This window comes from Stomoxys calcitrans, chromosome 5 (assembly GCF_963082655.1).
Source record: "Stomoxys calcitrans chromosome 5, idStoCalc2.1, whole genome shotgun sequence".
Lineage (NCBI taxonomy): Eukaryota > Metazoa > Arthropoda > Insecta > Diptera > Muscidae > Stomoxys > Stomoxys calcitrans.
In genome coordinates this window covers 151481004-151494717 of record NC_081556.1, presented here as the reverse complement: position 1 = coordinate 151494717, position 13714 = coordinate 151481004, and the positions used below count along the sequence as shown (strand labels likewise).

Genomic DNA, 13714 nt, shown 5'->3' with positions numbered 1-13714 from the left:
TTACGTTGCGAATAAAGAACGAATTTGATATCTATTTTCAGTGCAGAGTGCCGGTGGCCACCCCAACCCCAAAACACCCTCCAAACAGTTCATATTTACCGGCCATGGCAATATGGGGCTCAAATTAAAAGGAGTTGGAAGTGCAGCACGAATTTGATATCCATATTTGAGTCGAAATGTCTGAGGTGGCATCCCTCCCCTAAGGAAGAACATTACTACCAGGAACCGAAAATGACAAATTCTCACACATCAATGAGTGCTTTCCGATTTAAGTTTAAACTCAAGCTGGGTTTAAACTTAGCTGGGTCCGAATGGCATCCCGCAGTGCGACACCTATTTTGGGGATATTTTTTTAAATGTCCATGCATGGCATTGTACCTCGCAAATGTCGCCAACATTAAGGGGGGATAAACACCGCTTTGTCCGATGTTCTCGCCAGGATTCGAACGCGTTCAGCGTTCATAGGCTACAATGGCACGAATTCGATATCCGCATTCGGGGCGAAGTGTCTCCACCCTAAATATTGGGTTGCCCAAAAAGTAATTGCGGATTTTTCATATAGTCGGCGTTGTAATTGCATTCTTTCTTCTGTCAGTTATCAGCTGTTACTTCTAGCTTGCTTTAGAAAAAAAAGTGTAAAAAAGTATATTTGATTAAATTTTTTTCTAAGTTTTATTAAAAATGCATTTAATTTCTTTTAAAAAATCCGCAATTACTTTTTGGGCAACCCATATATATTAGGCAGTTAAAGAAGGCTCAGCGGGGCGGGCCCGATTGGGCTAGTATTTTATAAAATAAATTTGTGAAACATTTATTTCATAGTAAATAATGTCAAAAGTTTATTTAAGAGAAAATTTAGTCAAAATTTTAATATTAACAAAAATTTTGTCAAAATTTTATTTTTCAGAAAATTTTGTCAAATCTTTGTGAAATTTTTATTCCATGAAAAGTTTTGTCAAAATTTTAATTCTTTTGAAATTTTTGTCAAAATTTTATTTTATAGAAAATTTAGTTTTATTTCAAAAATTTTGTTCCAACAAAAATTTTGGTATCAAAAAAATTTTCCAATTTTCCAAATTTTGGACAAAATTTTAATTTATCGAAAATTTTGCCAAATCTTTGTGAAAATTTAATTTCTTCGAAATTTTTGTCAAAATTTTATTTTATAGAAATTTTTTTTAAAAATTTAATTTCCTTGAAATTTTTTTAAAAATTTTATTTTAAGAAAATTTTGTCAAAATTTCGTTCCTAAAAAAAATTTTGTGTCAAAAAAATTTTCCAAATATTATTCTTTTGGCTTCTTTTTTAATTGTTCAAAAAGTATGTCTGGCAACTGACAATCTTCTCTAAAATAGTGTGCCTTCGACATTGGGTCTCCTCTTCGTAGCAATTAATTATCCCTCTTTATGACAGTTTTTTACTCTACCCTTGCCCATTCATATACACAATGAATGGGTGGGTGGCAACCTATAATTAAAATAAACCAATGAACAATTATGACAATTAAATGCTGCGTAAACAAAAGGGACCTGTCATCGCATTGATCACAGCTGTCTGTCTGCATAAATGCATATCACTGCACATTAACAGGGGGCTGTTTTGGTGGAAGTGTCATATTTATGGCTAAAACAAATCACTCTCTGTCTCTTCCTCGCTCTCTCTCTCTTTCTCTGTCTTTCACAAGTCTAGTATGAAAGAAACAAATAATAATTAAATTGTAATGAACTAATGAGCAAGATGTAAGGATAAGACAAAAATGAAAGTGTGTAGTTTTTCACGACACATCAAAAGTTGCAACAATTGATAATTATTGCTGTAATTATGGTGGGAGAGAGAGAAGGTTTTTGGAAGGCTATTAAAAATCATGTCATACTATACTCACCCGCTCACAAAACACTTGGTTTGCATGTTCACCCTTTTTATTAGATTTCCTTATCCTACCTACAACTATGCTAGCAGACACTTCATGCATTCGCTCTCTTTTCCTGAGAGTGCACCAGGCAATCAGCCGTTATTTTTTATTTCCCCTTTCTTCCCTTGGCACCAAATAGAAAAAAATGCACTTTCCTATAAATTAAGAGCAATTATCTCTTATCACAAAACAGAAATCGGTTCTCACAGTGAGATATCCCTTGAATCCTTTTTCTACTTTTTTGGGGTAAAACCTATAGACTCGTAGCATAGACTTGATTAGTTTGCGATACATTTCCATTTTCCGCTGTCGCTGTTACCTATGTTTGTGGGAAGTGTGATTTTGTCAGTTTCTGATTTTAGGATGTTGCCAACAGTCAGCAGTCCATCCAATCAGTACGCCAGTCTGCCACCAACTGTGAAAATTATAGACAACAAATATGCCTTTTACATAAAGTTTAATTTCATTGAAATCGCAGACAAAGGCAACAGCTAATGGCATTGTATCATCCCCTTTAGTTTTTTTTTGCACAAAATTGATTCACTGGATATCTCATAACAATGGGTGTCCCTAAAAATCCTTTGTACTTCCTTCATTATGGGTATACAAATGATTTTAGAGTGAGAAAGCAGCAATTTCCAGTCGTCGTCATGGCCAGGATTTTGATGAAAGGCAAAGTCAAGTGGTTAGGCTATTTAAGAGAAACTAAATTTGTAGTGCCTTTTATGTGTGCTCTCTCTTTATTTTAGGTTTTATGTTGTTTTGTTTCCATTGTATGTGTTGTGTTTACAGCTTCTTGCCAAGGGGAAAATGTGTCCAGCATGTTGCAGCAACAATGTTGAAAAGCCATTATTTTGAAATTTGGTTTTTGTCGCCACTAATCACGATGTGTGCCCTGGCGGTGAATAGCGGAACTACATGATAAATTCCATATGTCGCCGTTTGGTGGACAATACTGAAGAAAAATTTAATAGAAACTATTAGAAAACCAGTAAGGAAAGGCAAAGTCGGGCGGATCCGACCATATAATACCCTACACCCATCCTGCATTTATAAATTAGGGCGATATATAAAAATATATGTATATGAGAGCTCTATCTAAATCTGAAGCGACTATTAAACAGATTGTTTGAAAATTTTTGTTACTACGGCCATATAAGTACCAATCTGGCGATAAATATGTGTGAGTGCTACATCCAAATCTAAACCGATTTTTATGAAATCTAGCAGATATGTTAAGATCAGTAGCAAAACAATCCGTGCCAAATTTTGTGTAGATCGGTTAAAAATTGTAGCAACTGCCGCCATTTAAGTGAAATTCGGGCGATACATATATATGGGAGCTATATCTAAATCTGAACCGATTTTAATGAAATTTTGCAAATATGTTAAAATCAGTAACAAAATAACCCATGTCTAATTTTGTGCAGATCGGTTGCAAATTGTAGCTACTACGCCTATTTAAGTGCAAATCGGGCGTTACATATATATGCGAGCTACATCTAAATCTGAACCGATTTTGATGAATTTTTGTAAATATGTTAAAATGAGGAACGAAACAGTCCGCGCCATGTTTTGTGCAGATCGGTTGAAAATTGTCCTTACTAAGGCAATTTAAGTGCAAATCGGGCGATACATATATATGGGAGCTATATCTAAATCTGAACCGATTCGGATGAAATTTTGCAAATATGTTAAAATTAATAACGAAACAGTATTTGCCATGTTTTGGGCAGATCGTTTGAAAATTGCAGCTACTACGCCTATTTAAGTGCAAATCGGGCGAAACATATATATGGGAGCTATATCTAAATCTGAACCGATTTTGATGAAATTTTGCATATATGTTAAAACCAGTAACGAAACGGTCAGTGCCAAGTTTTGTGCAAATCGGTTGAAAATTGTAGCTACTGCGGCCATTCACATGCAAATCGGGCGATACATATATATGGGAGCTATATATAAATCTGAAGCGATTTTAATTAAGCTTTGCAGATATATTAAGATCTGCAAAATATATGTTACGATTGATAAAAAAAACAATCCGTGCCTAATTTTGTGCAGATCGCCTGAAAATTGTAGCTACTATGGCCCTTTAAGTGCAAATCGGGCAATACATATATATGGGAGCTATATCTAAATCTAAACCGATTTTAATGAAATTTTGCAGATATGTTAAGATCGATAACAAAACAATCCGTGCCTAAGTTTGTGCAGATCGGTTGAAAATTGTCCTTACTAAGGCAAATTAAGTGCAAATCGGACGATGCATATATATGGGAGCTATATCTTAATCTAAACCGATATGCCAAACCGATGCTAATTTCAATTGGCTTCGTCTTTAGGCCGAAAAACATGCGTGTACCAAATTTGAAGACGATTTGATGAAAATTGTGACCTGTACTTTGTACATGAATTAACATGGACAGACGGACATAGCTAAATCGATTCAGAAAGTGACTCTGCGTCGATCGGCATGCTTATCAATGGGTCTATTTATCTTCCTTCTAGATGTTACAAACAAATGTACTTAGTTATAATACCCTGTACCATAGTAGTGGGATAGGGTATAATGAATGATTGCGAAAGCAAATGAGGCGGTATTTGGAGTATATAGACCAGTCTGCGTTAATGGAGAATATAGACGTCGTATGAACCACGAGCTGTATGAGGTTAGCGCAGAGGTTAGCACGTCCACCTATGACGCTGAACGCCTGGGTTCGAATCCTGGCGAGACCATCAGAAAAAATTTTCAGGTGTGGTTTTCCCCTCCTAATGCTGGCAACATTTGTGAGGTACTATGCCATGTAAAACTTCTCTCCAAAGAGGTGTCACACTGCGGCACGCCGTTCGGACTCGGCTATAAAAAGGAGGCCCCTTAGCATTGAGCTTAACTTTGAATCGGAATGCACTCATTGATATGTGAGAAGTTTGCCCCTGTTCCTAAGTGTTTATAGTACGATTCGGATCATATTTGGCATGGACGTTGGAAGTCACAATTGAAGTGCTTGTTCCAAATTTTTGTCAAATCGGATAAAAATTGAGGCTTCCAAGGGCTCAAGAAGTCAAATCCGGGCTTATATGGCTATATCCAAATCTGAACCCATATGACCCATTTGCAATCCCCAACGACCTACATTAAAAATATCTGAGCAAAACTTAAATCAGTTAACGCGTTGGACCTCTATCGTGATTTTGACAGAAGGACGGACGGACGGACATGGCTAAATCGACTCAGAATTTCGAGGTGACTCAGAATATATATATTTTATGGGGTCGCCGATCAATATTTCGAGGTGTTACAAACAGAATGACTAGGTTAGTATACCTCTATCCTATTGTGGTGAGTATAACAATCTCACTAAACCTGTAAAAGATTGTGGATATCGGTTTGGCGCTATACAATGATCCCATGAAATAAGTTTTTATAGGGCTTCTTTTCGACAACTTTCCATTTTTATTCCATATGGTGTAGGCTATCGATATGTCGGCTATGTTCGACTATAGCCCCTACTTACCTATATATTGTTTATTAGGTATACTATTGGGTTGCCCAAAAAGTAATTGCGGATTTTTTAAAAGAAAGTAAATGTATTTTTAATAAAACTTAGAATGAACTTTAATCAAATATACTTTTTGTACACTTTTTTTCTAAAGCAAGCTAAAAGTAACAGCTGATTACTGACAGAAGAAAGAATGCAATTACAGAGTCACAAGCTGTGAAAAAATTTGTCAACGCCGACTATATGAAAAATCCGCAATTACTTTTTGGGCAACCCAATATAAAATAATTTGTGTTTTTATACAAACCACCGAAGGATGGATACAAAAACACATCGAAATATCCATTTCCGACCCTATAAAGTATAAATATTCTTGATCAGCATAAAAATCTAAGACGATCTAGCCATCTGGGTCCGCCTGTCTGTTGAAATCACGCTACAGTCTTTAAAAATAGAGATATTGAGCTGAAACTTTACACAGATTCTATTTTCATCCATAAGCAGCTTAAGTTCGAAGATGGGCTATATCGGACTATATCTTGATATAGCCGCCATATTGACCGAAACGCCGATTTAGGGTCTTAGGCTCATAAAAGCCACATTTATTATCCGATTTTGCCGAAATTTGGTACAGTGAGTTGTGTTAGGCCCTTCGACACCCTTTATCAGTTTGGCTTAGATCGGTCCAGATTTGGATATAGCTGCCATATTGACCGATCTTTCTACTTAAGGTCTTGCGATGTCCGATGTCGTCGAAATTTGGGACAGTGCGTTGTGTTAGGCCTTTCGACATTCTTTTTCAATTTGTCTTAGATCGATCTAGATTCGGATATAGCGGCCTTATAGATCGATCTCTCGATCTTCTTCAATTTGGCCTAGACCGGTCTAGATTGGTATATAGCTGCCTTATAAACCGATGTCTCGATTTATGTTTTTGGGCCCATAAAAGGTGCACTTATCGTCCGATGTCGCCGAAATTTGGGACAGTGAGTTAAATGTAGCCCCTCGATATATTTCTTCAATTTGGCTTAGATCGGTCCAGATTTGGGTATAGCTGCCATATAGACCGATCTCTCGATTTAAGTTTTTGGGCCCATAAAAGTTTTTGGGCCCATATCGTCCGATGTAGCCGAAATTTGAGACAGTGAGTTAAATGAAGCACCTTGACATATTTCTGCAATTTGGCTCAGATCGGTCCAGATTTGGATATAGCTGCCATATAGACCGATCTCTCGATTTAAGGTCTTGCGCCCTTAAAAGGCGCATTTATTATCCGATTTTGCTGAAATTCGAAACAGTGAGTTTTGTTAGGCCCTTCGACATTGTTCTTCAATTTGGCCAAGATCGGTCTAGATTTGGATATAGCGGCCTTATTGATCGAACTCTCGATTTAGGTTTTGGGCCCGTAAAAGGCGCATTTATAGTCCGATGTCGCCAAAATTTGGGAAAGTGAGTTGTGTTAAGCCCTTCGACATCCTTCTTAAATTTGGCCCATATCGGTCCAGATTTGGACATAGCTGCCAAATAGACCGATCTCTCGATTTAAGACTTTGGACCCATAAAAGGCGCATTTATTATCCGATTTCGCCAAAAATTGAGACAGTGAGTTAAGTAAAGCCCCTCGACATATTTCTGCAATTTTGCCTAGTTCGGTCCAGATTTGGATCTAGCTGCCATATAGACTGATCTCTCGATATTGTCCGATGTCGCCGAAATTTGGGACTGTGAGTTAAGTTACATATTTCTGCAATTTGCCATACAGACCGATCTCTCGATTTAAAGTCTTTGCCCCATAAAAGGCGTATTTATAATCCGATTTCACTGAAATTTGACACACTGACTTATGTTTGGCTTTTCGACATCCGTGTCGTATATGGTTCAGATCGGATTATTTTTAGATATAGCTACTAAAAAGACCAATATTTTGTTATACACAATTGAACAATGACTTGTACTTATGAGTATTTGGTCCAAATCGGAACATATTTCAATATAGCTGCTAAGGTATGCATTTTCACCGGATTTTGATGAAAGGTGGTTTACATATATATCCTAGAGGGCGCAATTCTCCCCTGATTTGACTGAAATTTTGCCCGTGGTGTTTTGCTATCACTTCCAACAACTGTGCTAAGTATGATTCAAATCGGTTTTTAAACTGGTATAGCTGCCATATAAACCGATCTTGGATAGTGACTTCTTGAGCGCCTGGAGGGCGCAATTCTCACCTGATTTGACTGAAATTTTGCACGTGGTGTTTTGCTATCACTTCCAACACCTGTGCTTAGTATGATTCAAATCGGTTTTTAACCTGGTATAGCTGCCATATAAACCGATCTTGACTTTTTGAGCCTTTAGATGGCACAATTCTTATCCGATTTGGCAAAAATGTCTACAACGGCTTCTCTCATGACCTTCAAAATACGTGTCCAATATGGTCTGAATCGATGTATAGCTTGATACAGCTCCCAATATAAACCGATCTCCCGATCTTCTTGAGCCCCTACAAGGCTCTATTCTTATACGAATCAACTGAAATATTACAAAATGACTTCTACAATGTTCAACATTCAATTTATTAATGGTTTGAATCGGACTATGACTTGATGTAGCTCCAATAGCATAATAGCTCTTATTCATTAATCTTTGTTTGCCTAAAAAGAGATATAGCGCAAAGAACTCGATAAATGCGATCCATGGTGGAGGGTATATAAGATTCGGGCCGGCCGAACTTAGCACGCTTTTACTTGTTTTTTTTTTTTTTGCTTTGCTCTGCTTTTTTCATTGCAATCTTTTTTAATATGTATCCCCTGTTTTCGAACGATCTGTTAGAAAATTTCAAATAAAATTGGCATTTTGTTTATAAATGTCTATATTAAATAATTGATACTAGTCATTGCATCAGTTCAAGCAGGCGAATTGACGTCAAAGAATATCGGCATTTGAATGAGGTAAAGAGAAATTAAAAAGTGTAAAAAAAAAATATTCAAAACCGTGCATGTGTGGTAGTTTATGACCAAATACGGTGGGAGATCTCGAAAAGGCCAGCAAATCTCCCACAATGATTTCCATACACACTTCCATACAGTTTGGGCTATAAATACCACAGCCACAAGAATCTCAAGGCATGGCTGGTGATCTTATGCATACACACACACACCTAGGAAGAAGTATAACCCATTGCATATATCCACACCCAAATGCCTGTGGCGCGAAATATTAGCTATTGAAGAGTTCACATGCTAAAGTCTTGGGCTTATGTATGTCTATTCTAGGAAGAATTTCTTTAAAGTTGGTTGGTGATTTTTTTTTTTGATATGTTGTTTATAGTTTGGCATATATCTTGGAAATCAAAAAGATATTGTGGGGGCAAAAGATAATTTGCCTTTGGTACTACTATGGTCTATTATGATTTTCATAAAGAATTTTGTCATAGATTGAGTATCTATGTTATCATTATAGCTATTTTGGCTCTATTATGGTTTACTATGCAATAGTTCAAAACGTTTGTCAATAAGGCGGCATCTTTGATGGTTGTATATCTATTGACATCTATAAAGGTCTACTAGGCTAGAGACCAAAAATTTTCATAGAATAACTTAAACCACCTTGAGGTATTATGGTAAAGTTCTATTAAAGACTACTGTTGAAGACCTAGAATACTCTTGAAGCACTAGCCTTTGCATTGATTCACTTTTACTATGCTAATTGTCTAAAAAATTTAATAAAATCTGCAACCATTACACCAAAAACAAAGTATGAACAATTTTTGTTTGTTCTCTAAGGTCCAAAGTTTTGTTTTTGGACAACACCTTATAATCTGCATACCTCAATCACCACTCGAATAGTTTTCTAAAGCCTAAACTTAATACAAAAAAATAATTTTCCACATCATACTCAAAGACCTACAATCTGCCTACCATATCATTCAATGATCCCTAACATCTAACGACAAGCGTACACACCGAATAATCACTAGGATTATTTAGAAAATTAATTAATTAGCTATCATTTTATTATTCCTTTAAAATTAAGTTAGGTGGTGTTTTTTTGTTTGTTTTTTTGCTTTGGTGTATGTTGTGCTTTTGCTTGTTTGCATGTTTGGTTTGATGTGGGTGGTTGTGCAAGTGTGTGTGTGTGTGTGTGTGTATGGCAATTATATTAGAAAAAAAATTAAAAAATTTCTTTTTTTTTTGGTATTTTTTGTGTTTTGTTTTTTTTTCATTAGATTAAAAAAAATTACATAAGAAAACATTAGATTATTTTACATGTGGCAATAAACCCCTTATAAAAAAATTAATAGAAATTTTATTATAATGCACGCTATACACAGAGACAGAACATGATAGATAATAAGAACAACAATTAAGATAATAATTTTTGTTAAGACACATTAAAGGACACACGAAAATTATTACGGGTTAATGTTGATGGTGGTGTTGGTTGGTGCTGCCCCTCAATGCATAGCAGCGGGTCCGATGTTCGATTTGGGGGGGATTTAATGTAAGAAATTCAGTCATACAGTAAAAAAAATAATCTGGAACCAAATACGATGGGCGGGCATCTCTCTCTCTTGTTTTGGGCTAAGCACCGTAAGTGCTCAGCTCTGGCAGCAACTGGCAGCTGAGAGTCTGGCGTATGTGAGAGAGTATGACTGAGAACAGCCACACAGCAAGCACAGAGCAAACAGACAGCTGAGTGCAGCAGGTATAGCATTTGTAGAGAAGTGTTGTTGTGTTGTTTGGTGGTGGTGGTAGTGGTGATGGTAAATTGTTTGTTTGGTGTTGGTGGTTGGGGGAGGGGGGGAAATAACAACAACAATTTAGAAGCACTTGCGGTGGACAATGCCGGGGCCGGATTCGTCGTATTCTTCCTTGGAGATCCACATCTGTTGGAAGGTGGAGAGGGAGGCCAAGATGGAACCACCGATCCAGACGGAGTATTTACGTTCTGGGGGAGCAATGATCTTGATCTTGATGGTGGATGGGGCCAAGGCGGTGATTTCCTTTTGCATGCGATCAGCAATACCGGGGTACATGGTGGTGCCACCAGACATGACAATGTTGGCGTACAAGTCCTTACGGATATCAACATCGCACTTCATGATGGAGTTGTAGACGGTTTCGTGGATACCGCAAGATTCCATACCCAAGAATGAGGGTTGGAAGAGGGATTCGGGGCAACGGAAACGTTCATTACCGATGGTGATGACTTGACCGTCGGGAAGTTCATAAGACTTCTCCAAGGAGGTGGAGGCGGCAGCGGTGGCCATTTCTTGTTCAAAGTCCAAGGCAACATAGCACAACTTTTCCTTGATGTCACGAACGATTTCACGTTCAGCGGTGGTGGTGAAAGAGTAGCCACGTTCAGTCAAGATCTTCATCAAGTAGTCGGTCAAATCGCGACCAGCCAAATCCAAACGGAGGATGGCATGGGGCAAGGCATAACCTTCATAGATGGGAACGGTGTGGGAGACACCATCACCAGAGTCCAAAACGATACCGGTGGTACGGCCGGAAGCGTACAAGGAGAGCACAGCTTGGATGGCAACATACATGGCGGGGGAGTTGAAGGTTTCGAACATGATTTGGGTCATCTTCTCACGGTTAGCCTTGGGGTTCAAGGGGGCTTCAGTCAACAAGACGGGGTGTTCCTCGGGGGCGACACGCAATTCATTGTAGAAAGTGTGATGCCAGATCTTTTCCATATCATCCCAGTTGGTGATGATACCGTGTTCAATGGGGTACTTGAGGGTCAAGATACCTCTCTTGGATTGGGCTTCATCACCGACATAGGAGTCCTTTTGACCCATACCGACCATGACACCTTGATGGCGGGGACGGCCTACAATGGAGGGGAAGACGGCACGGGGAGCATCATCACCGGCGAAACCAGCCTTGCACATGCCGGAGCCTATAATTTAAACCAAGAAAGAGAGAGAGAGGCGAGGCATAAGCACATATTTCATTTTTACATTGTTAAGGCCTTCAGAGCTAACGGTTTAAAGTGTTTTGTGGCTGAGAGGGAGAAATTGAGCATTCCCAGACTTAAGTTTTGAGGGGGAAATTTGAGTTTCTCTGAGAGAAAAGTTATAATCATACGCGATTTTTTTGGCTAATGAAAGAAAAAATCTCTCTCTGAGTAAAATCTCATTTAGTGAGATAGTCAAGAAACTTTTACGGGAATTTTTGTGGCGGGATAAAGTTAAAGAAAATAAAAACCGAAAAAACCGTTTTTACTGAATTTTGTTGATTTTTGTGATTAATTTTTTGTTGCGAGCACAAAAATTTCCCAAACGTCAAACGCTCTCTCTTCTGCTCATACCATTGGCACCAATTTTTAAGACAATGAAGATTTTCTTTTTGGTAGGGAAATTCTCCATTATCTTCAATGTGGTGCTAATGGTAAAAGCAAAAGAGATCTGTTTTTCGAGAGTTGAATAAAATTTCTTTCCCTCGCGGCGTGTTTATGGCTCATGGCTGATATTTTGGATCGTTTCCAAAAAATATTGAAAAATTATTTTTGAAAAAACAAAATATGGTTAATATTATGTAACGGAGGCGAATTTTGGCATCAAGAGAAGATATGACGTAATTTGGAACTTGTTGCGTTTCTTGTAGTTATGACAATATTGCAATGGCCGTGGAATTTGTTTGGTTTTTTTTTAATTTTGCCAAAGAAAAAGGGCATAAGAAACTAAAAATAAACGCGAAATATAAAAAACCGTATAACGCATTTTAAAATACATTTTGAAATAATCATAATTTGAAACTCGTAAAAGTTTCAAAATTTTTTTTTTTTATATGAATTGCTTTAATTTTCAAAAAAAAAAAAAATCAAATTGTTGCATATGCCAAAAATTAAAAAAAAAAACCGTCACCGAAATTCTATTCTATTGAAACTTTTGTTTTTGTACTAATACCACGCTTGAATTTTATTTTTGATTCTAGTCAAAAATATAAAAAAACGTGGTCACCGAAATTCAATCACGCGATTTTTTTTTAGTTTTTTGGTATTGGTTGGGTATTGTTCCTTTATATTTTTTTTTTTTGTTTTTTAGTGCTATTTTTGAAAATATTTGTGTTCTTGAAAATGTTTTGCAAAATCGTAATGTCAAAAATTGTGAATAGTATGAACTTTAATTTAAAAAAAAAAATTATTTTATCAAATATTTGCATAAAAAAATCAAATTTATAAAAATTTTATATCAAACTAATTAAAATTTGCAATAGATTATTCTTTTAAAATTTTCTTTTTTTTTCATAATATTTTTTCATATCGTTTAATTGCTAAACTAATTTAATTTGAAAAATATTATTTTTTTTTATGATGTTTAAAAATTTTTAACAAATTTTTCAAATATTTCTTTTAATAAAATTATTAATGATTTTCCAATTTAATTATTTTTTTTTTCCATAAAATTCACAAATTTTTGTAAGTCTAAAATTTCACTTCATTTTTTCATTATATGTTTTTTTGGTTTTTGCTTCACATTTTCAAAATTCAAATGTCTTTTTGAAAAAATTTGCACTTTGTTTTCTCAAGGCATATCCCCTTAAGGATATGACCTCTATATTTTTGGTATATCCACAAAACACTTTTAATCCATAAGGCTTTGAGGCAGAGTAGAATGGGTGGAGTTGGGCGGTGATGTATCCGTTTAATCCACTTTCAGGGGGGTATAAGTTTATCCAAACGCACCATTATCAACGACCAAAGCAGCAACCTCATCGTCACACATGATGTCGGATTTTTTTTGTTATTAACTAACGGCGAAGAAAGAAAGAAAGAATACGGTGTGTACGCTTTGGAACACAACTGACTGACTGAAGATACGAAGCTCCGGATACCAGATTTTATACCGCGAAAAAAGTGATAAAACAAAATCACGGAAATCACGGGCAAAAAACGATCATACAACACTAACACCACAACACAGAACACCAACAACAGGCAGAAAGATAAAAATAAAACGTTGAAAATGAAAATGTGAAAAATCCAATAGAAAAGTCATACACATACATACACACCCCCACCAGAAAACACTCGGAAAAAACAAATCGATCGTATGGTAGAATCACCATCATCATTATTATCAACATGACTAACGTCATAATCATCATCAACATTCTCATCATCATCATCATCATCATCGACCCCATAGCACATATCCATGTTGGCTGCTCTGATACAAACCCCACAAACCAAGTGGGAGGCTGTGTAGCATACACAGTGCGTGTGATTGTTTGGCCCATAAGTGTGGATATGTGCTAGTGTGCGCTGCTAGACGAAGAAATATCCA

At 36.6% G+C, this 13714-nt stretch overlaps 1 protein-coding gene across 1 annotated transcript; it reads right to left on the bottom strand.

Moving 5' to 3' along the window:
- Positions 1-10209: 10209 nt before the first annotated feature.
- On the bottom strand, positions 10210-13258 carry LOC106091868 (actin-57B). Its single transcript, XM_013258556.2, has 2 exons — positions 13114-13258; positions 10210-11325 (listed from the first exon to the last, which is right to left on the bottom strand). Exons 1-2 carry the CDS (start codon positions 13151-13153, stop codon positions 10235-10237), a joined length of 1131 nt encoding a protein of 376 aa, XP_013114010.1. The 5' UTR covers positions 13154-13258; the 3' UTR covers positions 10210-10234.
- Positions 13259-13714: the final 456 nt, after the last annotated feature.

Coding starts and splice junctions, on each gene's coding strand:
- LOC106091868 (XM_013258556.2), bottom strand. CDS start 13,153: ATGTGTGACGATGAGGTTGCTGCTTTGGTCGTTGATAATG. Junction 11,326..13,113: donor TGCTTTGGTCGTTGATAATG/GTGCGTTTGGAT, acceptor TTTAAATTATAG/GCTCCGGCATGTGCAAGGCT.